Genomic DNA, 25,233 nt, shown 5'->3' with positions numbered 1-25,233 from the left:
AGCATTTATTGCCTATCCCTAATTACCCTGGAACTGAATAACTTGCTAGGGCATTTCAGGGTGCAAGTAAGTGCCAGCTGTTTGTCTGAAGGTATGTATAGGCCAGATCCAGTAAGGATTACAAATTTCCTTCCTTAAAGCAGACTAGTGAACTGAATGGGTCTCTACGTCCATCAGTAATCATTCGGCTAACTATTAATTTCAGATACCTTTTGGTTTAATAGAATTCGGATTTAACCATCTGCCTTGGGGTTTGAACCCAAGTCCCCAAGAACCTTAAAGCCTGAGGTTGTGGATTATTAGCCCAGTGACATTACCACTAGACCACCCTGTTGTCAACATTTTCGAGCAATTAACTGATTAGTTGTTAAGTTGACCCTAATTAACCAAGGCATTGCCATGAAGAAAGCAACAATGAACTATAGGCTGCCTGAGATCCTGCATAATTCCAAAAAGTTTGCAACATATTCTTTTTATCTGGAGAAAATGTGTCCCAGTACTTAAGATACATTTTGTCTAATAACTGCAAATGAATCACATTACCCAGGAACTCAGGAAGCCTATAGTTTCCTATTGTGTTCACCATGGCAATGGGTCAGCTAATCAGTCAAATTGACAACCTTTCTTTTGCTATGGTATAAATTGTTTGGATCATTTGAAAGTTGACCTTCTTGCATGAACAACCTGTATTTGACTACATGTATCTGTTTTCAATCACATTTGAGTTCTGTGCAATCAATGTTGTGACTGTTCATAACATTGTATCAAGCAAAGGCTCTGTCTGACAATTCTGAGAGGTTCAGTGGACAGTGGTCGTCTCGTGCCATGTTTTTATCCACACTCTGGGTGCTCTCATCCTGATTTCACCACCATTCCTCCCCTCCCCCCGTCAATGTCACACACACAGACGGAATGTCATCCAGCTCAACATTGTTTGGGCAACCTCAATATCTACAAAATAGCTCCTGCGTATTAACAGTCACTGAACATCAAACAAGCATGGAAAACTTCTGTTTGACATGCAATAGGTTGTTTCTAAGGGTTCTGATAAACATGGAATATTGCATTTCTAGTGCAGAAAGTGAATCAAACTGGATCTAGTTAGAGAGAAAAAATAATAAACTCAGAGGTCACAGACAGTGGGGTAAATCTTGATGGTGCATAATCTTTGTGTGTCAGTATCCCATTTTACAGGCAGAATTTTATGCCATTCCAGGGAGCTAGAAACACGGCAGATAGGGAACTTGATTGGGAGATTGGCTGACAATCAGATTCCCAGTGGTGGGAGGAAAGTTTGCAAATGACTTCTTGTAATGTTAATGGTAGGTCAAGCTCCCAAACAGCAAGTGTTAGGAAGCCTACATACATACCGTGTATGCTCATTAAAAAGTTAACTCAGAGGATGAAGTTCCTCTTCAAAATTTTAAATTCTCTATGAGCGAGTAGGACAAGTCCTCAGATTCCTAACTGTGTAGAAGTGGCCTTTAGCAGGCGAGGTGGTTTTGTCCTTTTATGGGAGCGTTAGTCTGTACCATGTCTAGATTAAGAGAGAAACACTGTAGTCTACATTGCATGGGGTCCACTTCGTGTCTGAGAGATGGAGGATGGCGTGTAATGGATATAAGTCAAAGAAGCTCGCCAAGGATGGAGGTTTCACTGGTGAAGGGAGGCAGGCTGACAGGGGTAAGGACCGGAATGCCTAGCTAAACATGCGTGTACTCTGAGAGCCCAAGTAATTCTCCTGCTTAGAGGGAATGCATGACTATTTGGATACTCCTGAGGTGTGGCACCAGGACCTCTGACCCCATGACTATCAACTTCCTGCCATTCCCTACCACAAGATTCACCATGTACTTTGTGCATGCATATGTAATGAGCTGATAACCAGGTAATTGCACGGCAAAAGCCAACCTGTTCCAAGAGGAAGTGACACTCGTTTTCATACTCATCCCCAAATTTTATAATCCGGAACTGAAAATTAGCACCCTAATCTCTCACATATTTGTAGCCATTGACTTCCCTGTTGAGTCAGAGTCATAGAGGTGTACAGCACAGAAACAAACCCTTAAGTCCTACTCATCCATGCCGACCAGGTATCCTAAATTACTCTAGTCTCATTTGCCAGCATGTGGTCCATATCCCACTAAATTCTTCCTATTTATATATCCATCCTGAAGCCTTTTAAATGTTGGAATTGTACCAGCCTCCTCCACTCCTCTGTCAGCTCATTCCATACACACCCCACCCTTTGTATGAAAAAGTTGCCCTTTAGGTCCCTTTTAAATTTCTCTCCTCTCACCCTAAATCTATGCCCTCTAGTTCTGAGCTCCCCCAACCCAGGGAAAAGACCTTGTCTATTAACGCTGCCCATGCCCCTCTATAACGTCATATTTCAGCCTCCAACACTCCAGGGAAAACAGTCCCAGCCTTTTCAGCCTCTCCCTCTAGTTCAAACCCTCCAATCCTGGCAACATCCTAGTAAATCTTTTCTGAACCCTTTTAAGTTTCACAATATCCTTCGTATCTGACAAAGACCAGAATTGCACACAATATTCCAAAAGTAGCCTAACCAATGTCCTGTACAGCCGCAACATGTTTAGACTCAATCAAGATCTGCTCCAATGCGTGAACATCTGTGACAAGCAAATTCAAACCTGAGCATGGCATTTCTGAGACCCAGTTTGTTCTTGCCTTGACAATGACCTACGAACATTTAGTGCTGCATGCTGTTCTTATCTTGTCATGATATTAGAAGTGGAATTTGCAACATGGCAGTTCCGTCACAGTGCTGGAGCAAGTGGGCTATTAAAATCGATAGATGGAAAATTAAAGTTTGGAGGTGTCACATTTTCTGATATCCACTTCCGACATGCACAAGAGGTGCTGAAGTAAGACATTCTCTCGACTTTTACGCTCAAACCGTTCTACATTCAAATAGACACAGAAAAAAGAAACAAAAACAGAAGTTGCTGGACAAACTCAGGAGGTCTGAGGAAAGATCACTGAACCCGAAATGTTAACTCTAATTTTTCTTCACAAATGCAGCTCGACCTGCTGAGCTTTTTCAGCAATTTCTGTTTTTGTTTCTGATTTGCAGCATCTACAGTTCTTTTAGTTTTTACAAGAAAAAAAAATCTGCAAGAAACAAAATATTCATATTACTTTGTATGGTTAGCAATATTAGATTAGATTAGATTAGATTGGAACATTACAGTGCAGCACAGGCCCTTCGGCCCTCCTGTGAATCTGAAGCCCATCTAACCTACACTATTCCATTATCATCCATATGTTTATCCAGTGACCATTTAAATGCCCTTAAAGTTGGCGAGTCTTCTATTGTTGCAGACAAGGCATTCCACGCCCCTACTACTCTCTGAGTAAAGAAACTACCTCTGACATCAGTCCTATATCTATCACCCCTCAAATTATATTGCCATTCTACTGTGGTATAGTGCTGGCATTGTGAGTAATGTAGTGATATATGGTTGTAGTATGTAACAATATTGTATGGTTATATTCTCCATTCATATGATCACATTCTTGTAAAGTATCAGTTGGTCGGTTAGCTCAGAGTGTTCGAGCGTGGTGCTAATAAAGCCAAGGTCATGCATTCAATCCCTGTGCTGACCAGGTATGGGATTGGTGTTTGCAAGTGGTAGATTTGCAGTTGCAGAGACTGTGTTTGTCGTTGCTTACCTTTGGGGCAGCATAGTGGCTCAGTGGTTAGTACTACTGCCCCACAGTGCCAGGGACCCAGGTTTGATCCCCCTCTCGGGCAACTGTCTGTGTGGAATTTTGCACATTCTCCCTGTGTCTGTGCTGGTTTCCTCCGGGTGCTCCGGTTTCCTCCCACAATCCAAAGACCTGCAGGTCAGGCGAATTGGCCATGCTAAATTGGCCATAGTGTTAGGTGCATTAGTCAGGGGTAAATATAGGGTGGGGGAATGGGTCTGGGTGGGTTCCTCTTCAGAGGGTCGGTGTAGACTTGTTGGACCGAAAGGCCTGTTTCCATACTGTAGGGAATCTAATCTAATGTATCAACATTCTGTGGGCGATGCTTTCCAAACCTTTTCCCAATGTGACTCCATTTCAATGCCTCAGACTTTGTGTGGCCCCTCAGGTGACTGTTTGGGGTTGGAATTATTCAGTGGGTGGGCTGGGTTAGCTTAAGTTGGAGCAGGGAAGGTGCAAAGAGTTCAGTGTACCCCATTCCACCGCCTTCCATTTTAACGCACAGACCCCAAATCCATCGTGAGAATGTTGATGTAAAAAGAGGCAGAAAACAAAAGGCTTAACCTACTTTTTTCTCAGGCTTCGTTTGCACTGGCTGGACTCAGGCATGAGTGAACAATTGATTAAGCCATGCCCACCTGAAAAACATTCAGAGTACTTAACAAAGCCTCAGGAATCACAGAAACTATACTGTGTGAGAACGGGTCATTCGGCCCATCAGGTCCACCCTGATCCTCTGAAGAACATCCCACTCAGACCCACCTGCTACCCTATCCCTGTAACTCTGCATTTCCCTGCACAACCCACTTAGTCTGCACATCCCTGGACAGAATCGGCAATTTATCGTGGCCTAATCCACCCCTAACCTGCATATCTTTGGACTGTGGGAGGAAACCAGACCATCCAGAGGAAACCCACGCAGCTTTAGCGAGAACGTGCAAACTCCAAACAGACATTCGCCGAGGGTGGAATCAAACTCGGGTCCCTGTTGCTGTGAGGCAGCAATGCTAAGCACTGAGCCACCCTGTCGTCCTGAAATCAGTGCAAGCACAATGTGGGAGCCCTGTCCTATGGCTTTACTATTCTTCCAAAGTACTGTGCTAATATTGAATGCTTGTAGGATAGCAACTGCACACTTGTACAGTAATTCTAGATATTTGGAATATAGTGACACTATAAACCTGTAACATACTGACTGTAACATTGTGTCTTTGTGATATGGAATTTCCTTCCTTCTCTTCCATCTTTATATCTTCCCCTCATCTTAAGATGTTACTGAAAATCTTTCATCTTCTTTTCTAATATCTCCTTATGTTGCTTCATTTTAAATCTTGTCTGATAACACTCTTGTGTATCATGTTAATAGTAATAGTCTAATATCAGTCACTCATCAGAGGTTGATTAACTCTGTTGGTTCATTTATATAAAACAGTAAAACACGTTGTAAGATATGAAGCAGGCATCACAGCAAACTAACTGTTTAGCTTGCAGACCCACGCAGAGCCACAGGACTGAATGCACACAGCGCATGGTGAACTTAATGGTGAACTTTCTTAAAGGCAAAGTAGACATACAACACTGTGAATCATCTTAGGACATTTGAATATGTTAAAGGTGCAATAAAATGCAAATTGATAGTGACTTTACACATGAGTCAGTGCAGGATGAGTCAATGAGCAGTACGCTGACTAGCACGTGGGCAACGGCTTCTACATAGATGTCAGTGCCCAAAGTCTGAAACAGGCATAATCCCTCTGTCAATGCAGATAGGGATGAAACGCTTCTATCAGGACCTTTTTAAAACTTTGTCAACCATCACCCCCAGGAAGTGACATGTAATACTCTCAAGTGCCTTGCAGTCAGACCATTGGTTCTTAAGGGGAGGAAGCTAACTTTTTCACTTGCTTTGCATTAAAGTCACAAGAAAAATACATGATGTTGTTGTTGTTGTCGAGCCGCCAGGAATATTTCTACTCCTTTCATCTACAAAATAAATTGGCAAAGAGCTGAGGGCCACCACACATCAACTGCCTCTTTTCCTCCACAGTTTCTGCTTACCATCCTGGCTGGTCAATCATCTGCATTCCCAGAATCAACAAGCTGCCTGTCAGGAATTCAGGTGGCACCTGCAGTTAGCTGGTGATCTAAAAAAGGATGAGTGCAACTCCTGCCAGCCTCCCCTCCTCATACCTCTGATCTGGGCAAAATACAACTTCTACATACTACAACATCCTGCAATATTTCTATTTGCCCACCAATCGTCATTTTCACTTTTTAAATGATCATGATTAACATTTGTGTTCCTGATTTGTGACACACATAAACAAGGTGCAGTTCCATAAAACACTTGATCAGATTTGAAAGATAACTATCAGAAATAAAGAAAAATCCAGTGGAGTTAACTTTGCTGCAGTCAAAATTTTGTATTTCAGTTTCTTCTTCATGACAGCTGACAGGTGAACAGATAAAGATCATACCAGCAAAGGACTATTACATAAAAAGAAACCAGAGTGTAATGAGGAGGTGCCTCCCTTTGTGGGTTATGAGTAATATACACTGGATGTGCTGCTATTATCTTTGTGGAAAGCTACAATCATTGCTGTTTTGCAAATATCAGGAACTTTCTCAAATACAGTTCTTTATTTGAGTGTTAAAATATGAGTAGTTATTGAATGGAGAATTTGTAAATCATAATCAATCTAACTATTCACAGCTCATGTTAGCTCATTTCACAGCAGACTTCTGTAGGATGTCTTATAACTCCATGACCTGAGAAACCTACGTGAGTTCAATGAAGGAGGCCAGGATGTGACATCGACGTGACCTCAACCTCAACCTTCAACCCATGAGTTAAGATCAGCCAATTCTTCAAAAGCAATGTTTGGAGTAGCTTATTCTTTAGAGAGGTGCATTTCCTTTGAAGAGTAGCCTAGAGCCGTGCTAAATCATAGCTTTTAGCACAGAGGTTCACACCAGTGTTGGATGACAAAACTTTTTTATGCTTTCTCTACATAAATATCTTGGAAAGGCAGACCATTATTTTTATAAAAGTTTCAGTGCCTAAATGACCTGAAAGTTGTGTTAAGTATTGCAGGATGAATTTCAACAGGTGAGTTATGCATGAATTCCAGCAAGTTGCTCATTTCAAGGTTTTGATTAAACATGGAACAATGCATTTTAGGCGAATTTAAGTCTGAAATAATTAATGCTACCATAATGTATGCTACATATCCAAGGGTAGATTTTGTCTTCATAGAAAGATGCTATGATTACAAGTACAGTATAATTTAGTGTTGATTATATGTGATTATATTAATTTCAGTTTCTGTCACAGTGGAGCAATTTGTGGAATCAAGGAACTGGACATGGCATTCTGTGAGATTGACTAGAGGAAGTATATGCTTATGGGTGATTTTGTAAACTGAAATTGGAGATCTTGATCTTCCTGCTGATCAATTTGGATTTGTTTCGTTTATTATTCCAGCACTAAAGAGTCCAGCTGCATTCCATGAGCAGAGGAAAAGCCTGGAAAGAGCAAAGGTATGCAATATATGAATGGCAAATGTAGTCCTGACTATGGATGGTATTAATTCAAACAGTATTTGAATGATGCAACAAGACTCAATGATACACTGGCGTAAACAGAGCTGTTTGCCTCTAGAGTCCATGCTGACTTTTGTGGCTTCGCTTAAGCATCCTGCCATCTTTCCTTGTCTAAATTTGTCACAGTAACCCTCAATTTTCTTCGCCCATTCATGCTTGTCTCACTTCACCTCAACTGCATCTGTAGTATTCATTTCAACCCCTAGAGTCATATAACATGGAAACTGACCCTCCATGCTGACCAAGTTTCCAAAACTAAAAACTAGTCCCATTTGCCTGAGTTTGGCCCATATCCCTCTAAACCTTTCCTATTCATGTACCTATCCAAAATTATTTTCCAAGTTGTAACTGCATCAACCATGTTGTCAGCAGTTCATTCCACACACAAACCACCCTCTGTGCCCCTCAGATCCCTTATAAATCTTTCTCCTCTCACCTTAAAATTATGCTGTCTAGTTTTGAACTCCTTTACCCAAGGGAAGAGACCTTTGCTATTCACCTTTTCTATGTCCCTCATAATTTTATAAACCTCTGTAAGGTCACCCCTCAATCTCCTGTGCTCCAGCGAAAAAAAGTCCCAGACTATCACATTCTCACTGCTCTTTGGGTAAAGAAGTTACTTTTGAATTGTCAGTTAGATTTCTCAGCGAGTCGCAGGGACAGAAAGCAACTCAAACTAAGTTTTTGTCCTCAGTTTAAAATAAAACACAATTTGTGAAACAATCATGTTGTCACATTAGATGAGTTCCAAAGTTGTATTATCCCAGTCCTGTCATGTACAGAAGGATTGTATTTGGAACATGACATGAGACTATGCACAATTCCATATTAAAACTGTTTTGGAGATTATAAATTCACCATTTAATTATGTAGATTAATGACTATTAATTGTCTAGAAAACTGTAATTTCAAATCAATTCTCACAAGGCAATCAATGGGTCAAAACCAAATAATGAATTCTGGGATGTGCGTGTTGAAGTTCAACTTTACTGATCAAAATGTTCAGCATATTTTATGAAAGAATATATTTGTTTTTGTACAAAACATTTGAACACTGGTGCACATGTACTGCATGAAATTGATTGAAGAATAAGCCACTGAAATGCATAAATAAGTCAATAAAATGATCCAATTAAGAACAATAATGACAGGTTTTATTGCTATGTGTATTATCAATTTATTATATAACCACTAAATTACATGAGGGAGACTTATATACAAAGAATGCATTGCCCTCAGATAGAATAAAAGGTAGTAATGATTGATTTATTTTCTGGTAGAGTATCCTGTCAATCGATTAAAGAGCATGAACACCAACTCTTGACAGAAACAAAGAACAATACAGTCAATAGCCCCAACATTTAGTTCACTGGTGCAGAATCACATGGAACACAAGTCACAGAAAGGCACTGTCAAAGACAAGTCAATTACATAGCAGGATAAACCAGCAGTGGGAGCCTGTCTTTGTTTTATCCATTCAAGGGATATGGGTGTCACCGGCTATGCCAGCATTTCTTGTTTTATTGTTGCCCTCGAGAAGGTGGTGGTGAGCTGGCTTCTTGAGCTGCTGTTGTTTACAAAAAGATATGCATGGACAATCTTTACTGTTCTACAAATAACAGGTGAAATGATAAATGCTCTTTCATCTACCTGCTCTCCAAATAATTTAAATTATGGCATTTTGTTGCAGTATCCCACAAATTATTCTTGACTCATACATCTGTATGCAGTGTGGTGACACATGTAGTGTCTTATACTGTTTACCAAAAATCTGTCTTTTATGAAGCAGAATGTTTCAGTCTTGTGGTCCGGATGCTTTGTTTGCTGACATGTGTTTGTCACTGAAGCTGTGTACATCTGTTGCTCCCTATATGCTAGTACAGTAAGCTTTCACTGATCACCTATTTCATAGCATTTTCAAATCTACTGACAAAGCACTTGGATTCAAAATTATCTTGCGACACTCTTGCAGTTTTGACTGCCTTCAATTGGTGGAGCTACAACATCCCAAAGGTCATATAATATTTGTGCCAAGAAATGGTTGTCAAAGAAATGTCAAAAAGTATTATTTTGAAACACGGTCTGAATTTGCATCCTTAAGTGGTGTCACACTTTCCCTGCGGTAGCTGCATTTTTCTCTGAAGGAAATTAGAACATTATTCTTTCTTGAAAGAAAATTCAGTTGGCTTGTTTGTTGTTCAGAGTGATGCCAACAGCGTGGGTTCAATTCCCACACTGGCTGAGGTTACCATGAAGGATTCTCCTTCTGAAACTCTCCACTCACCAGAGGGATGGTGACCCTCAGGTTAAAAAATGTCCACCAGTTGTCTGCCTCTCTCTAATTGCAGTTAGAGAGGACTATGGCGACTTTACTTTTCTGTGTTGACTAAATCCTTGATAATGCAGCATTCAGAAAGATGGACATTTGCCCTTGTTGAGAGTGTGGTGCTGGAAAAGCACAGCCAATCAGGCAGCATCCGAGGAACAGGAGAATTGACGTTTCAAGCAAAAGCTCTTCATCAGGAATGGTGCACTTGGCCTTGTTGCAAGTGCAGCACTTGTGAGTTATAAGAATGTGATGAGGAATATATCAGATTAATGACTCCTACTACTAAGCCCAAAAGGCTTACTTTGGGATTTCTGTCAGCTGAGTAAGGCTCACCTGTCAGGAGTCATGGTAATAACCTGGCAACACTTAAGCAACTTACTGCAAGACACTTGGAGGTAAAGGTCAGCACCAGAAAATTATTTGCTGTGAAAGATAATATCTAATGAGTAAATTGTGTTGTTGAATTCATCACATTTTGACTGATTCAAATCACCTGAACTCAGTAATAAAGCAGTACATTGATTAGATGAATATGCACTTTATTTGCTTTTAGTTCTTTGTTTTTGCATCCAAATATGAAAGATGAGCAATAGGTCAAAACGTAAATAATGGTTGACATCCTTGCATATCAAGTCATATGGTCACTGGACAATTCAGATAAGAGTTGAGTGAACTCAATAGCCTTTAGAGACTCATTTTTGAGCTGCCAATGTGTGAAAGTTTCAGATCACATAAAGAGCGCAGATAGATTAGCAATTATCAAACTAAGTTCAGGTTTATTCAGTAAACTAAGTTAACTAAAAAAATTTCATTCAGAGAAGTGAGTCAGGGCAGAGGAAAGGGCTGGGGTGGTGTGAGACATTTTCAAAATCACTCCATTCAAAATTGCCATGTGCTTTAAAATATGCTTTATAATGCAGGCTGGGTGACAGAACTGACTTGGCCTTTCTACTCAAATGTGCTGTTTTTATCCAAAATTGTAATATATATTTTTCAGATTTTGTGTTACCCATGCTAACAAGACATGGAGGAAGGAAACAGTTCAAAAATGGTTTCTAAGAATGATGCCAGGAGCTGTAATCATCAGGATAACTGAACAAGTTGAGACTAATTTTCTCAGTCAGAAAGAGAACATTAATCCATTGACAGATTCCCAATTAACTCACTTCAAATCGATTCCAGTGAAGCGATTATCTCCAAATGCACCTGGCTCTGCCATTAAACATCTCTCTTCCAATTTAGATTTTTGTGGTTAGCTGTGCCTCCAAACAACATGCATTTTGTAATGCAACATGTTTTGGTACTTGTGAAAACTTGTATCAAATGATTTTAAAGTTCCACACGGTAGACTGATTAGTAAAGTGAGATCATATGGGATTCAGGGAGAGCTTGTCAATTGGAGACAGAGGGTGGTGGTGGAGGGTTGTTTTTTGGACTGGAGGCCTGTGACCAGCAGTGTTCTGCATGGATCGGTGCTGGGTCCACTGTTGTTTGTGATTTATAGAAATGATTTGGATGAGAATTTAGTAGACATTGTTAGTAAGTTTGCGGATAATGCCAAAATTGGCAGTCCAGTGGACAATGTAGAAGATTATCTAAGTTTGCAAAGGGATCGATTGGGCCAATGGGCTGAGGAGTGGCAGATGGAGTTTAATTTGGATGAATGCAAGATGTTGCATTTTGGTAAGATGATCAAAGGACTCGTTCAGTTAATGGTAGGGCCCCAGAGAGTGTTGTTGAACAAAGAGACCTAAGGATTCAGGTATTTAGTTTTTTGAAGGTTGCATCACAGGTCGACAGGATGGTTAAGAAGGCATTTGGCACACGTGCTTTCTTTGCTAATACCATTGAGTAAAGGAGTTGGGAGGAGTTACAAGGAGAGGGTTGTAAGGCTGGGATTTCCTTTTCCCTGCAGTGTAGGAGGTTAAGGGGTGACCTTATAGAAGTTTTTTTTTAAATATTGAGGGGCATAAATAAGGGGAATAGTAAAGGTCTTCTAAGGTAGTGGATTTCAAAACTAGAGAGTATATTTTTATGGTGAGAGGAGAAAGATTTAAAAGGGACCTGAGGGGCAACTTTTTCATACACGGGTGGTTCGTAGGTGGAATGAGCTGCCAGAGGAAATCGTAGATGCAGGTACAGTTGCGATATTTCAAAGAAATTTGGACAGATATATGAGTAGGAAAGATTTAGAGGGATATGGACTAAATGCAGATAAATGGGACTAGTTTGGTTTGGAAAACTTGGTCAACATGGACAAATTGGACCCAAGTGTCTGTTTCCGTGCTGAATTACTCTGTGGCATAAGGGATCTACCAATGATCTTTTCCATTTCATAAAACATGCTTTCAGTCTGGTGGTTCCAACAAGTGGCTCTTAATTTAGTCATGATATGTAGGTTCCAGTGTTGGACTGGGGTAGACAAAGTTAAAAATCACTCGCTACCAGGTTATAGTCCAACTGGTCTATTTGGAAGCACTAGCTTTTGGAGCACTGCCCCTTCATCAAGTAGCTGTGGAGCAGGATCATAGGACACAGAATTTATGGCAAAAGATCACAGTGTCATGCAACTGAAGTGATATATTGAACAAACCTAAACTGCTGTTAAGTTTTTCATCTTTTAGAAACCTGCAACCCATACTAAAAGACGAAAGACTTAATAACAATCTAGGTTTGTTCAATATATTGCTTCAATTGTGTGATACCGTAATCTTTTGCTATAAATTCTGTGTCCTATGATCCTGCTCCACAGCTAGCTGATGAAGGAGAAACGTTCTGAGAGCTAGTTAGATAGAACAATACAGCACAGAACAGGCCCTTCGGCCCACGATGTTGTGCCGAATATTTGTCCTAGCTTAAGCACCCATCCATGTACCTATCCAATTGCCGCTTAAAGGTCACCAAAGATTCTGACTCTACCACTCTCACAGGCAGCGCATTCCAGGCCCCCACCACTCTCTGGGTAAAGAACTCACCCCTGACATCTCCCCTATACCTTCCACCCTTCACCTTAAATTTATGTCCCCTTGTAACACTCTGTTGCACCCGGGGAAAAAGTTTCTGACTGTCTACTCTATCTATTCCTCTGATCATCTTATAAACCTCTATCAAGTCACCCCTCATCCTTCGCTGTTCCAATGAGAAAAGGCCTAGCACTCTCAACCTATTCTCGTATGACCTATTCTCCATTCCAGGCAACATCCTGGTAAATCTTCTCTGCACCCTCTCCAAAGCTTCCACATCTTTCCTAAAGTGAGGCGACCAGAACTGCACACAGTACTCCAAATGTGGCCTAACCAAAGTCCTGTACAGTTGCAACATCACTTCACGGTTAGCCAGTTTTCTATCTAATTGGCCAAATTTTCCTCTATCCCATGCCTCCTGACTTTCCGCATAAGCCTACCATGGGGAACCTTATCAAATGCCTTACTAAAATCCACGTATACTACATCCACTGCTCTACCCTCATCCACATGCTTGGTCACCTCCTCTTGAATTCAATCCCTCTGCTAATGAACGCTAATACACCATAGGCCTTATTACAAGCTCTATCCACCTGAGTGGCAACTTTCAAAGATCTATGAACATAGACCCCAAGATCCCTCTGTTCCTCCACCTCACTAAGAACCCTACCGTTAACCCTGTATTCCGCATTCTTATTTGTCTTTCCAAAATGGACAACCTCACACTTGGCAGGGTTGAACTCCATCTGCCACTCCTCAGCCCAGCTCTGCATCATATCTAAGTCTTTTTGCAGCCGACAACAGCCCTCCTCACTATCCACAACTCCACCAATCTTCGTATCATCTGCAAATTTACTGACCCACCCTTCGACTCCCTCATCCAAGTCATTAATAAAAATTACAAACAGCAGAGGACCCAGAACTGATCCCTGCGGAACTCCACTTGTAACTGGGCTCCAGGCTGAATATTTGCCATCTACCACCACTCTCTGACTTCGACCGGTTAGCCAGTTTTCTATCCAATTGGCCAAATTTCCCTCTATCCCATGCCTCCTGACTTTCCGCATAAGCCTATGTGGGCGGCACGGTGGCACAGTGGTTAGCACTGCTGCCTCACAGCGCCAGAGACCCGGGTTCAATTCCCGCCTCAGGCGACTGACTGTGTGGAGTTTGCACATTCTCCCCGTGTCTGCGTGGGTTTCCTCCGGGTGCTCCGGTTTCCTCCCACAGTCACAAAGATGTGCGGGTCAGGTGAATTGGCCATGCTAAATTGCCCGTAGTGTTAGGTTAAAGGGGTAAATGTAGGGATATGGGTGGGTTGCGCTTCGGCGGGTCGGTGTGGACTTGTTGGGCTGAAGGGCCTGTTTCCACACTGTAAGTAATCTAATCTAATCTAATCTAATCTAATCCTACCATGGGGAACCTTATCAAATGCCTTACTAAAATCCATGTATACTACATCCACTGCTCTACCCTCATCCACATGCTTGGTCACCTCCTCAAAGAATTCAATAAGACTTGTAAGGCAAGACCTACCCTTCACAAATCCGTGCTGGCTGTCCCTGATCAAGCAGTATCTTTCCAGATACTCATAAATCCTATCCCTCAGTACCCTTTCCATTACTTTGCCTACCACCGAAGTAAGACTAACTGGCCTGTAATTCCCGGGGTTATCCCTATTCCCTTTTTTGAACAGGGGCACAACATTCGCCACTCTCCAGTCCCCTGGTACCACCCCCGTTGACAGTGAAGACGAAAAGATCATTGCCAACGGTACTGCAATTTCCTCTCTTGCTTCCCACATAATCCTAGGATATATCCCATCAGGCCTGGGGGACTTGTCTATCCTCATGTTGTTCAAAATGTCCAACACATCTTCCTTCCTAACAAGTATCTCCTCTAGCTTACCAGTCCGTTTCACACTCTCCTCTTCAACAATACGGTCCCTCTCGTTCGTAAATACTGAAGAAAAGTACGCATTCAAGACCTCTCCTATCTCTTCCGACTCAATACACAGTCTCCCACTACTGTTCTTGATCGGACCTACCCTCGTTCTCGACATTCTCATGTTTCTCACATACGCATAAAATGCCTTTGGGTTATCCTTGATCCTATCCGCCAAAGATTTTTCATGCCCTCTCTTAGCTCTCCTAATCCCTTTCTTCAGGTCCCTTCTGGCTATCCTGTATCCCTCCACTGCTCTGTCTGAACCCTGTTTCCTCAACCTTACGTAAGCCTCCTTCTTCCTCTTTACAAGACATTCAACCTCCCTCGTCAACCAAGGTTCCCTCACATGACCATTTCTTTCCTGCCTGACAAGTACATACATATCAAGGACACGTCGTATCTGTTCCTTGAAAAAGTTCCACATTTCCACGACATCCTTCCCTGACAGCCTATGCTCCCAACTTATGCTCATCAGATCCTGTCTTACAGCATCGTAATTACCCTTCCCCCAATTGTAAAACCTACCCTGTTGCACGCACCTATCTCTCTCCATAACCAAGGTGAAAGTCACAGAATTGTGGTCACCATCACCAAAATGTTCACCCACTAACAAGCCCATCACTTGTCCCGGTTCATTACCGAGTACCAAATCCAATATGGCCTCCCCTCTGGTCGGACAATCTACATACTGAGTTAGAAAAGCTTCCTGGACACACTGCGCAAACACAAACACCGCCCCATCCAATCTACTTGATCTAAAGAGCTTCCAATCAATATTTGGGAAGTTGAAATCGCCCATGACTACTACCCTGTGACTTCTGCACCTTTCCAAAATCTGTTTCCCAATCTGTTTCTCCACATCTCTGCTGCTATTGGGGGGGTCTATAGTAAACACCCAACAAGGTGACTGCACCTTTCCTATTTCTGACTTCAGCCCATACTACTTCCAAAGGCAGATCCCCCTCGAACTGCCTTTCTGCAGCCGTTATACCATTTCTAATTAGCAACGCCACCTCCCCTCCTTTTTTACCACCCTCCCTAATCTTACTGAAACATCCGTAACCAGGAACCTCCAACAACCATTCCTGTCCCTCTTCTATCCACGTTTCCGTGATGGCCACAGCATTGTAGTCCCAGGTACTGATCCACGCCTTAAGTTCACCCACCTTATTTCTGATACTCCTTGCGTTGAAGTATACGCACTTGAACCCATCTCTGTGTCCGCAAGTATTCCCTGTCTGTGCTAACTTCTTCACAGCCTCCCTACATTCTTGGACATCCTGACAAACAGCTAGCCTACTTGCTGGACTACAAGTCCGGATCCCATCCCCCTGCCAAATTAGTTTAAACCCGCTCGAATAGTGCTAGCAAACCCCAGGATATTGGTGCCCTTCTGGTTCAGATGCAACCCGTCCTGCTTGTACAGGTCCCACCTTCCCCAGAATGCAGTCCAATTATCAAAATACCTGAAGCCCTCCCTCCTACACCATCCTTGCAGCCACGTGTTCAACTGCACTCTCTCCCTATTCCTTGCCTCACTGTCACGTGGCACCGGCAACAACCCAGAGATGACGACTCTGTCTGTCCTAGCTTTTAGCTTCCAGCCTAACTCCCTGAGCTCTTGAATGACCTCTCCACCCCTTTTCCTACCTATGTCGTTGGTGCCAACGTGCACCACGACTTCTGGCTGCACACCCTCCCCCTTAAGGATTCTGAAGACACGGTCCAAGACGTCTCGGACCCTGGCACCCGGGAGGCAACAAACCATCCGAGAGTCTCGCCCATGTCCACAGAACCGCCTGTCCGTCCCTCTAACTAGAGAGTCTCCTATAACTAGCGCTCTCCTCCTCTCCCCCTTTCCGTCCCTCTAACTAGAGAGTCTCCTATAACTAGCGCTCTCCTCCTCTCCCCCTTTCCCTTCTGACTCTCAGAGCCAGACCTCGCGTCACAGACCCGGTCACTGCAGCTTACCCCTGCTACCCCAACATTATCCAAAGCGGTATACCTATTGTTTAGGGGAACGACCACAGGGGATCCCTGCGCTGCCTGCTTCCTCCTCTTCCCACCTCTAACTGTTACCCAGCTACCTCTGTTCTCTGGCGTTCTTCCAAATAAACTTGTTGGACTATAACCTGCAGTTGTGTGATTTTTAACTTAATTTAGTCAACATGGTAAAGCCCATCCATGCTGCTGTATCATTACCACATACCCTTTCTGAACCTGATCTTCCACCTAATGCTGCTCATCTCATTAACATGTATCACATTTACATTGTACTACAATCAAATCCTTCTCTCTTTCACAGAGAAATGTGCAGATAAGGATATTGCATGTTTCCTTTATTTGTTCACTTTGATAGTTTTGATGCTGGACACTGATCCTTTGATTGTTGGAACACAGCAAAGTAAACTTTTGATTGTTTTACCTTCTTCACACTAATGCAACATGATCAATCATTTATTCTCTCATAAGGTGTGGGCATCATGAGCACGACCTGCCTTTGTTGCACTGAGTGACTTGCTCAGCCTTTTCAGAGGGCAATTAAGAGTTCTGGGGTCACATGTAGCCCAGACTGAGTCAAGAGATTAATAAACCAGCCTTTATGCTCATTTCACGGTCACCATTCCTGCTTTAAAATTCATTTCTGCCTTATATATTCTGACTTGGAGGGATCTGAACCCAGGTCCCCAGGGATCTAGCCTGGACTTCTGGATTGCTGTTCCAATGATGTTATCATTCTGCCACATTCTCTGCATAAAACATGTCAATTCCTGCTTCCCGTATGATTCAGAAAAAAGCTTTTTTTTTGAGGCTATTTCTCCTGTAAGTAATGATGACACAATTTTGTTACTCTGGTTTTGTGACAGCTATAATAACTGTAGAAGTTTAAGAGCTATGCCCAAGATCAGAGGACAGTAGCCTACCCTAGTCCCAGTACTCATAACAACATTGCAATTTTTCCTAACTGCAGTGCAAACAGTGTTGCAAATTCCTCAAATTGCAATACTGTCATAAGTATCCGAGGAGCAGGAATCATTCCTGATGAAGGGCTTTTGCCCAAAACATTGTTTTCCTACCCCTTGGATGCTGCCTGACCTGCTGTGCTTTTCCAGCACCACTCTAATCTAGACTCTGGTTTCCAGCATCTGCAGTCCTCACTTTTGCCTAATACTGTCAATAACTAGTGTTCAAGGCAAGCCTCCAATAAACGGGCCTTATGACATGAAACCTGCATTGTTAATCTTTCCTATGCATGAGTTAGCATGGCAAATTTTAACTCTAAATCCTTAAAGTAAGATTTCTGGGAAGCCTGCCAAATTTTCTCACACGCCCCAAAGGCAAGTAATAGTACAGTATCAAAGAAATTTATAAAGGCTGTCCTATTTAATCAGATTTATTCAACATACAAAAATAACTATAGGGATGCAGTTCAAAGATGAGCCTTAAAAATAATGTATGGACTAGTCTTTCCTTTCAGTAGTGAGAAAAACAGAACCAGAAGTCCCTGCACCTTTTCTCATTAAAATCTTGGCAATGTATTTTGTGATATCTAATTGCATGGAAAAATTAATCAGGAAACCCTATTATTCAGCAGGTCATCTTTGGTAAAATATAGAGCGAAGACCACATAAAAGCTGATGAGCTATAAGGCTGTCTTCACGTTTTGAAGATCAAACAATTGTTTTCCTGAGTCAGATAGTTAAGCTATTGTGGACAAAGTAACTAAGCTGAATTTGGGCCCATAGACTCCCAGAAAGTCTGATACAACATGAAATGGAAACACAGTTCCATCTGTGTGTTTGAAATTGGATTAACGATGAAGTATCTGAGTCTTTTGAAGAACCTGTAGTTTGATTCCTATCTGCATCAAGACATTCTAGGGGCCCATTAATGTTGAGCTATACTGTGGTGAATTTGATAGTCTATATAAAATAGGGTAAGGGTAATTTGTTCGCATTGCACTGTTTCTAGTAACACAAAATAGAACTGCATAGATTCTCCAGAGTAAACAAGGCTACAAACTGCTAACAGTGCAATTTGCACCACCACCTTCCTGCTGCCTGGGGTATCAATGCACTGTTACCTATATGATGTTATGTGTGGCACGGTGGCTTCACGGTACCAGGGACGCTGGGTTCAATTCCAGCCTAGGATGACTGTGGAGTTTGCACATTCTCCCTGTGTCTGTGTGGGATCCCTCTGGGTGACTGGTTTCCTCCCACTGTCCAAAGATATGCAGATTAGGTGTATTGGTCATACTAAATTGCCCATAGTGTCACAGAGATGTGTAGGCAAGATGGATTAGCCATGAGAAATGCAGGGTTATGGGGATGGGTCTGGGCGGGATTCTCTTTGGAGGGTCAGTATGGACTCATTGGCTGAATGGCCTACTTCCCAATGTAGGAACTCTATGTAAAAGGATTTTACTGTCAGTTTATCTGAGGAAATGTATGTCTCTCTGGGCAAAAGCTCCTCTTTAGCACACCAAAAACTGTGAAACAAATTCAGATAGAAATGACTGGTCCTATGTACACTGCAGCATTATAATGGCTGAGGCTCCCATTACTCACCACTATCATGAAATAAATTGTACAGCAACTTTCGGTGTCCTCCCACACTCAACTAAACACATAAATCAGAGTATTGCTGTCCTGATTTCCCTAATTCTCCACAGGCTGTGCTCTAGCAGTACATTACCAAAAGTTTCCATATTGAAATCCTTGCAATGACGTAAACTTGCTATATTTACTAACCAGTTACCTAGTAAATATGGAAGAAAAGATGTTAGGACTCTTGCATCCATTTTACTAGCAAATAACCAGTTGGGCTGATTTTAGCTCATTTAATGGTGTAAACACAGTGTGACAAAAATAGAGCTTTTGCCCAAAGAGATATAGATTGTCATCAAGCACCAAATATTTGATTTTACAAGTGTAAACTCTCTTTCCTTCAAAACGTATTGAGTATTGGATATTGTTAATACTTTTTCTATTTTTTTGTTGCTTCTATTTCACTCTCTCTCAATTTTATCTTTATTTCCCTTCTCTTATTTTGTTTTCTCAATATGATTTTACAATCAATTAAGTTGAATTTACATTCTTTTGCTTTTAGTTCCTGGATTAAAGTCTGTAGGGCAGGGCCACAGAATCTTAACACATCAAAATCTGAGAGTCGGTATTAGGTCAGATGTTAAAATTTTCAATAATTTGAATCCCTACTCCATCCTGTCTACTCTAGGTTTTTCAGAGGTGAGGCAAAGGTTTGCCCAAAAACCCTCTTCCAAGTAGGATACAGCAAGTCCTCTAACTTAACCTCTTTTACAGGTTATCCAGTGGATGGTGTGGTTTCTGAAGCTTGAGAATTTAAGTATCATAGCAACACTATTTCTGGATCAGGAGTATTTCCATCAAAAAATCCCAAGCCTTACAAAGGTCCCTGAGGTGAAAAGTTTGATTCCCTACTGGGATTAAACTGCCTATATCATGGTTAGTACCTAACTAGCTTTACTCCCTGCTCTCGAATGCTCCCTACTTAACTACAACCTGTCAATCAGACTAACTGCTGGGTGGGGGACATAATCAGGACAAAAGATAAAAGCTGTGTACGGAGTAGATCACAGAACTTCAGAAAACCTGGTGGTTCAAAACCCATCTCTTCTACCAATATAATCTCCCTCTGCTACTATCCAGACTTGCTGTTTGAGTGAGGATCCTTCACTCTAAGTGATTGAAGAGCTTTGTTGCAGTTTGACCTGCTCAGACACCACAGATTAGTGTATGGTGTTGGAACAAACTCTTTGAACACTGGAACTTACTGCTTGGCTGTCCCTGAAAAGTTTCTGGGTAGCTGTAATTATAATGAATGGAGATTGCTGCTCATTGGTAATATGGTATTGGTTTGAACTCACCCATTGCAGAGATTTGGATAAAGTGTTGTGGTGAGAGTGAATCGAGGGTTGGAATAAGGAGTGAATCTGAACTTAGGTGGAATGATTAAATAACACGTGCAAAGAAATTAAGATCATCTTCCACATTTGGTTTGCATCAATTACTCTTTTCAATTCAGTTCAACTTTGCAAAAAACATAAAAATTAAAAAAATGAAACATAAGACACAATGTGATGTGGATCTGTGTTTGGAAATGAGTTCCATTTATTTTTAAATATTTTGAAATGATTTGAATTTCAAAGCTGTATGTAGCAGACTTGTTACATTTTTAATTGTGAACACTTTTTTTTCATGAAACAATGAAAATGATTAGTATGAAATCTAAATTTAATACTGATATGTCTTGCTGGATTAAAGATTGAATGATTAATATTATTGAGATACTTTGGATTTTCCAGGCAAGTTTATCGCATAGAAATCAAGGACTGCAATGTATACTTTTATTGAAAATGGCACTCTGTGATAGGATCCAAATTATTATAATTGATTTAATTGTCTTACAAATTGTAGGACAATTTGTATTTGATATTACTTAAATGGAGATAGTTAAACATCCCAAAGGAGATCTTGTGATTTTCAGAGATTTGATGTAGTGGTAAAAATTATTAGTTCTATTCCCAAGTATCAGTTTCTCCCATCACAGCTAAACTTCTTAACACATTGCTCGAAGTGTGAAACGGACTTCCAAATCAGATTCTTCAGGCAAGAATGTATTTAAGAAATATCTGAATGCTATGATAGGCATAGCTGTCTTTTTGTTGATGGATTAAGCTTGTGGCACTCCCTTCCTGAGAAAATGGAATCAAAAGTCACCATTCTCCAGGTAAGACACATTTTGTGGACTGATGGTGAATTGTCTAGCAATCGAAAGACTTACGTTTAAAATTCAGAAGAACTAAAAAGATAGTAAAATGCAAATGCTGAGAAGCTGAAATAGAAGGAGAAAATGTTGAAGGCAGGCAGCATAGACGTCATTTGTTAAAAGGTGCTCAGGTCTTTTTGATATCCTACCCACCTGACTGTCCTTTCCATATGAATTTGGACGTAAGTATTGAAAAGGGGAACAACTATTTTGTGTATGTTATAACATCAGGATATTGCAAAGCACTTCAATGTGAATGCATTGTACATTCACGGTAGCACTGCAGGAAATACAACTAATTTGTACACAGCCATGTGATAATCTGTTTCAATGATGTTGATTAAGGATATATTTTGGATAAGTCACTGGGGAATAATTGCAATGGGATCTTCTACAGATACCTTTTTTATTTCAAGAACGTACTTTATTCGTAAAAATATCATAACAGTATACATAGTCACAAGCACAGTTCAGTTCCGTACAGTTGCATATCAAGGAAACAATCAGATGTTGGAGATTGGCACTGTCCAAACAAACCAAAGGCATCTCTTACTTTTACAGGATTATATTTACATGTACTTGAGGCACTGGCCGGGGTCCTATAACTGAATGGACCCCCATTTAACTTCAGCAGGAAGACCTCAGACGGTGATCTTTCTCCACTGTGCCTTGGCAGTAGCAGTCCCAAGCTTTATTGCATCTCTCAGCACATAGTTCTTGACCTCAGAATGTGTCAGTCTGCAGACACCTGAGACAACAAACAGGGCCTCAATTGACCCTCTCAACTAAGAAGTTGCACCTCCAAAAGTACAGCTGACCCTCAGTATTTCATTGAAATGTTAGTTGAGATATTGTGCTCAAATCGCTAAGACTGAACCCACACCATTCTAAGAAAATTGCACTCCCAACTAAACTATACCTGCCATTGCTTAAAAGCAATCGCTTATTGTTGCATCTAACTGGAAAGTGGAAATCATTTCCAGGATCAATTTGAATGCAGATAATTACTCATAGTATAAACTTTGACAATATTGACAATTATAATGATAGAAAATTTTTGGAGCATCTACAACATCAGAATCGAATAATTGGGTTTGGAGCAATATAGTTGATTTATGAGTACATGATTGTAAAGGTTCAAAATGGAGTAATTCCCTTGATGCCCAGAATGAAGTTAGTGCTGCAGTCCATGTGTTTGAGAGACGATTCAGATTAATGATTGTTTGAATATGCTGTTCAAGATGCAAGGCTATCAAGATGATTGATTCAGCACTGATAATACAAATGAAGAAAGCCCAAACTTAAGGAGCTGCTCTTCAAATGTTGGCTGAACTTCAGCCACACACTCCTAATCTTTTGTCACTGTGTACAGAGAGGGGCAAGCAAGTCAGAGGATCTTCTTGTGCCCTTGCACTTGGGTGGGCCTCTGAAAGCCAGGCACAGGCAGTGTGCCATGGAAGATATTATTAGATTTGGTCGCCTGTCTGTCTTCACTGGTTACACTCGTTCTTGGATGTGCCTGGAGAGACATCATTAGGTGTCCACTGACATGCTTGACGCCTCACTGACCAGTAGGTACTGCAAAGGCTGGAATGCATCATGACTCCTGGGACTAAAATTTTAACTTAATCATTGTTTATTTCCTTTAAAGACTTAACGTTTGCTTCAGTATCCCTTTAAAGGGACATTTGACTAACTTCACTTTCAGTTCTTCTGAAAGGGTAGAAAGAGAATCATCAGAGATATTGGTTAAAATTTAAGAGGCAGACATCAGTAATGCTGCAACCTGCAATTTGCCAATGAGAAAAAGATCTGTGTCTTGCTTTGTACAAATGATAAAGATCTAGCCTTGTTCTGTTTAACATTTGGTAAAATACTCATTAAAAGGAAGGCAATAAGTTTCATAACAGAACAAATCGAATGGACACATCAAAAACACTTTAAAAACACGGTGATACAGAGTTCTTTGCGATCTTACTCTACTGTGTGCACAATATCCCCCTAGAATGGACTTAATCCTGCAGGTTGGACAATAACATGACTGGTGATGGATGGGAACAGTAAGGGGACTAACAAGCTCCTTAAGAAACATTTAATATGATGATGTCCCATCCACCCCAACATAGAATTGCTTACTCTTAAGTTACAAATATTCATTGGCTTTTCATTTCCAATTTACACAAAGAGTAGGATTTCAAGTGAACCTGATCTTATTTCTCACTCAGGGTAATGCTAATATTTAGTCACCTGCAAAATATTAGCCATGTATTTTACCGTGAGAGATAAAAAAAAGATTCTTGCTGAGCTCTGTAAATTGTAAAATGATGCAAATCAAATTTAAGTGGTCTACCTTAGAAATTCAGGTGGTTTACCTCAGAAATTCATATGCATCTGTCACATCTATCCATTTTAGTGTCACATATACAGGTCGTCTTTGTAATAGATTCAATATCTGTTGGATTTTTATTGCACTTCTCCTGTTTTTAGTTCATTTTGATTCCCTTTGAAAGTAAGGTAACCCCCACAACATCCATTCATTCCCAAATTTCCACAATTTAACCTAGCCTGCTGCCTTCCAGACAATCTTCATTTCTAACTACCAGTAACACAGGAAACATTATGTGTCATAGCACATCATCTCAATCTGTGTGCCAGTCTGTCACCTTCAGTATATTTCAAAATATATCCCTGCACAATATTTTTGGATAAATCAAGTGACTTAGCATGAAATACTTTCATTAAAATTCTGTTCCACACCACAGCATAAGAAAAAGAAATATTCTGAGCTGTAATGTGTTGAGCCCATTGACCTCAAATCAGAACTCTCTGCATCTGATTTCACCTCTTGTCCTTTAACATCTTTGTGATTTCAATCTTTTGAAGAGTGAATTAAGCCCCTATAGTCTACCTTTCTCAAAGGAAAACAGCAGTCACTGTTTCTCTCTGACTCCTTCTACCCTACGAGTGTCCTTTTGAAAGACAGATTGCCCAAAAATACATACCTTGCAGTATAGCCAGGGTCAGATGTTTTTGGGGTGAAATACAGATATCCCTTTCACCTTTTTGGCGTAATGTTGAATTCCTACACAGATATCTTTTACTAAGCTGAGGGAGTTGGATGGGGTGGGGGTGGACGGACGGTCAGAATACCTCATTCACTAGTACTTGTGAGGTTTGTAAGGTGAAATGTGTTTTGGCATTCTTAAATGCTATCATAATGGATCATGTCACAAATTGCATTCACTAGTGGAAAGATCACGAGGACAGTTCATATGAAGAATGAAATCATCATATCTGTGAAATGAGCACACTGTTTCCATGGCTGTATTTAATGTTTATTGTCAGGGAAAGGCGATGGGAATCTTAGCAAATGTGGGTTTTATTGAACCAACTCAAGTAACACAAAGCCTTCACTTAAAAATGAAATTGCTTGACATTTTTTCTCACCCTCATTTCTTTTTTACAACTGGAATGCTGATGAATGCAAATCTTTTATCTCTTGTTTTTCTCCAGTAGTTTATGAAAAATAATAGCAAAATCAAACTCAAGCTAACTTGAGGTGTCACACAAGTTAAAATCTGCACTGAACTAAAACTGATGGATTGTTCAAGACTTCGATCAATGTGGAGTATATAGTAGTCTGCACAATCAAAAGCAGAGAACCCCATTGTATGAATTATATCAATGGAGCATAGAATCCCCCTGGTCCATACCTTCCATTCCAATAATCTTTGGATACATCGCAGTATCCTCCGCCAATTCCGACATCTACAATCTGACCTCACCACCAGAGATATATTTCCGTCCCCACCCATCAGCGTTTCACAGAGATCATTCTCTCTGCGACTC

The 25,233-nt window shown here is 41.0% G+C and overlaps 1 protein-coding gene across 11 annotated transcripts in view; it reads left to right on the top strand.

Annotated features, from left to right (window-relative positions):
* Positions 1-25,233, top strand: part of LOC122562032 (myocardin-like) — a 672,873-nt gene that overhangs the window by 576,925 nt on the left and 70,715 nt on the right. For all 11 annotated transcript variants that reach the window (XM_088000477.1, XM_088000479.1, XM_088000474.1 and 8 more), the window contains one exon: positions 7,217-7,272. In XM_088000477.1, the coding sequence (XP_087856603.1) occupies positions 7,217-7,272 (56 nt within the window). The remainder of the gene's footprint in view (positions 1-7,216; positions 7,273-25,233) is intronic.

This window comes from Chiloscyllium plagiosum, unplaced genomic scaffold (genome assembly GCF_037043375.1).
Source record: "Chiloscyllium plagiosum isolate Xiang-an unplaced genomic scaffold, Cpla_swu_hap1 HiC_scaffold_25, whole genome shotgun sequence".
Lineage (NCBI taxonomy): Eukaryota > Metazoa > Chordata > Chondrichthyes > Orectolobiformes > Hemiscylliidae > Chiloscyllium > Chiloscyllium plagiosum.
Note: the sequence above shows the minus strand (reverse complement) of the source record. Positions and strands in the feature narration are given on the sequence as shown.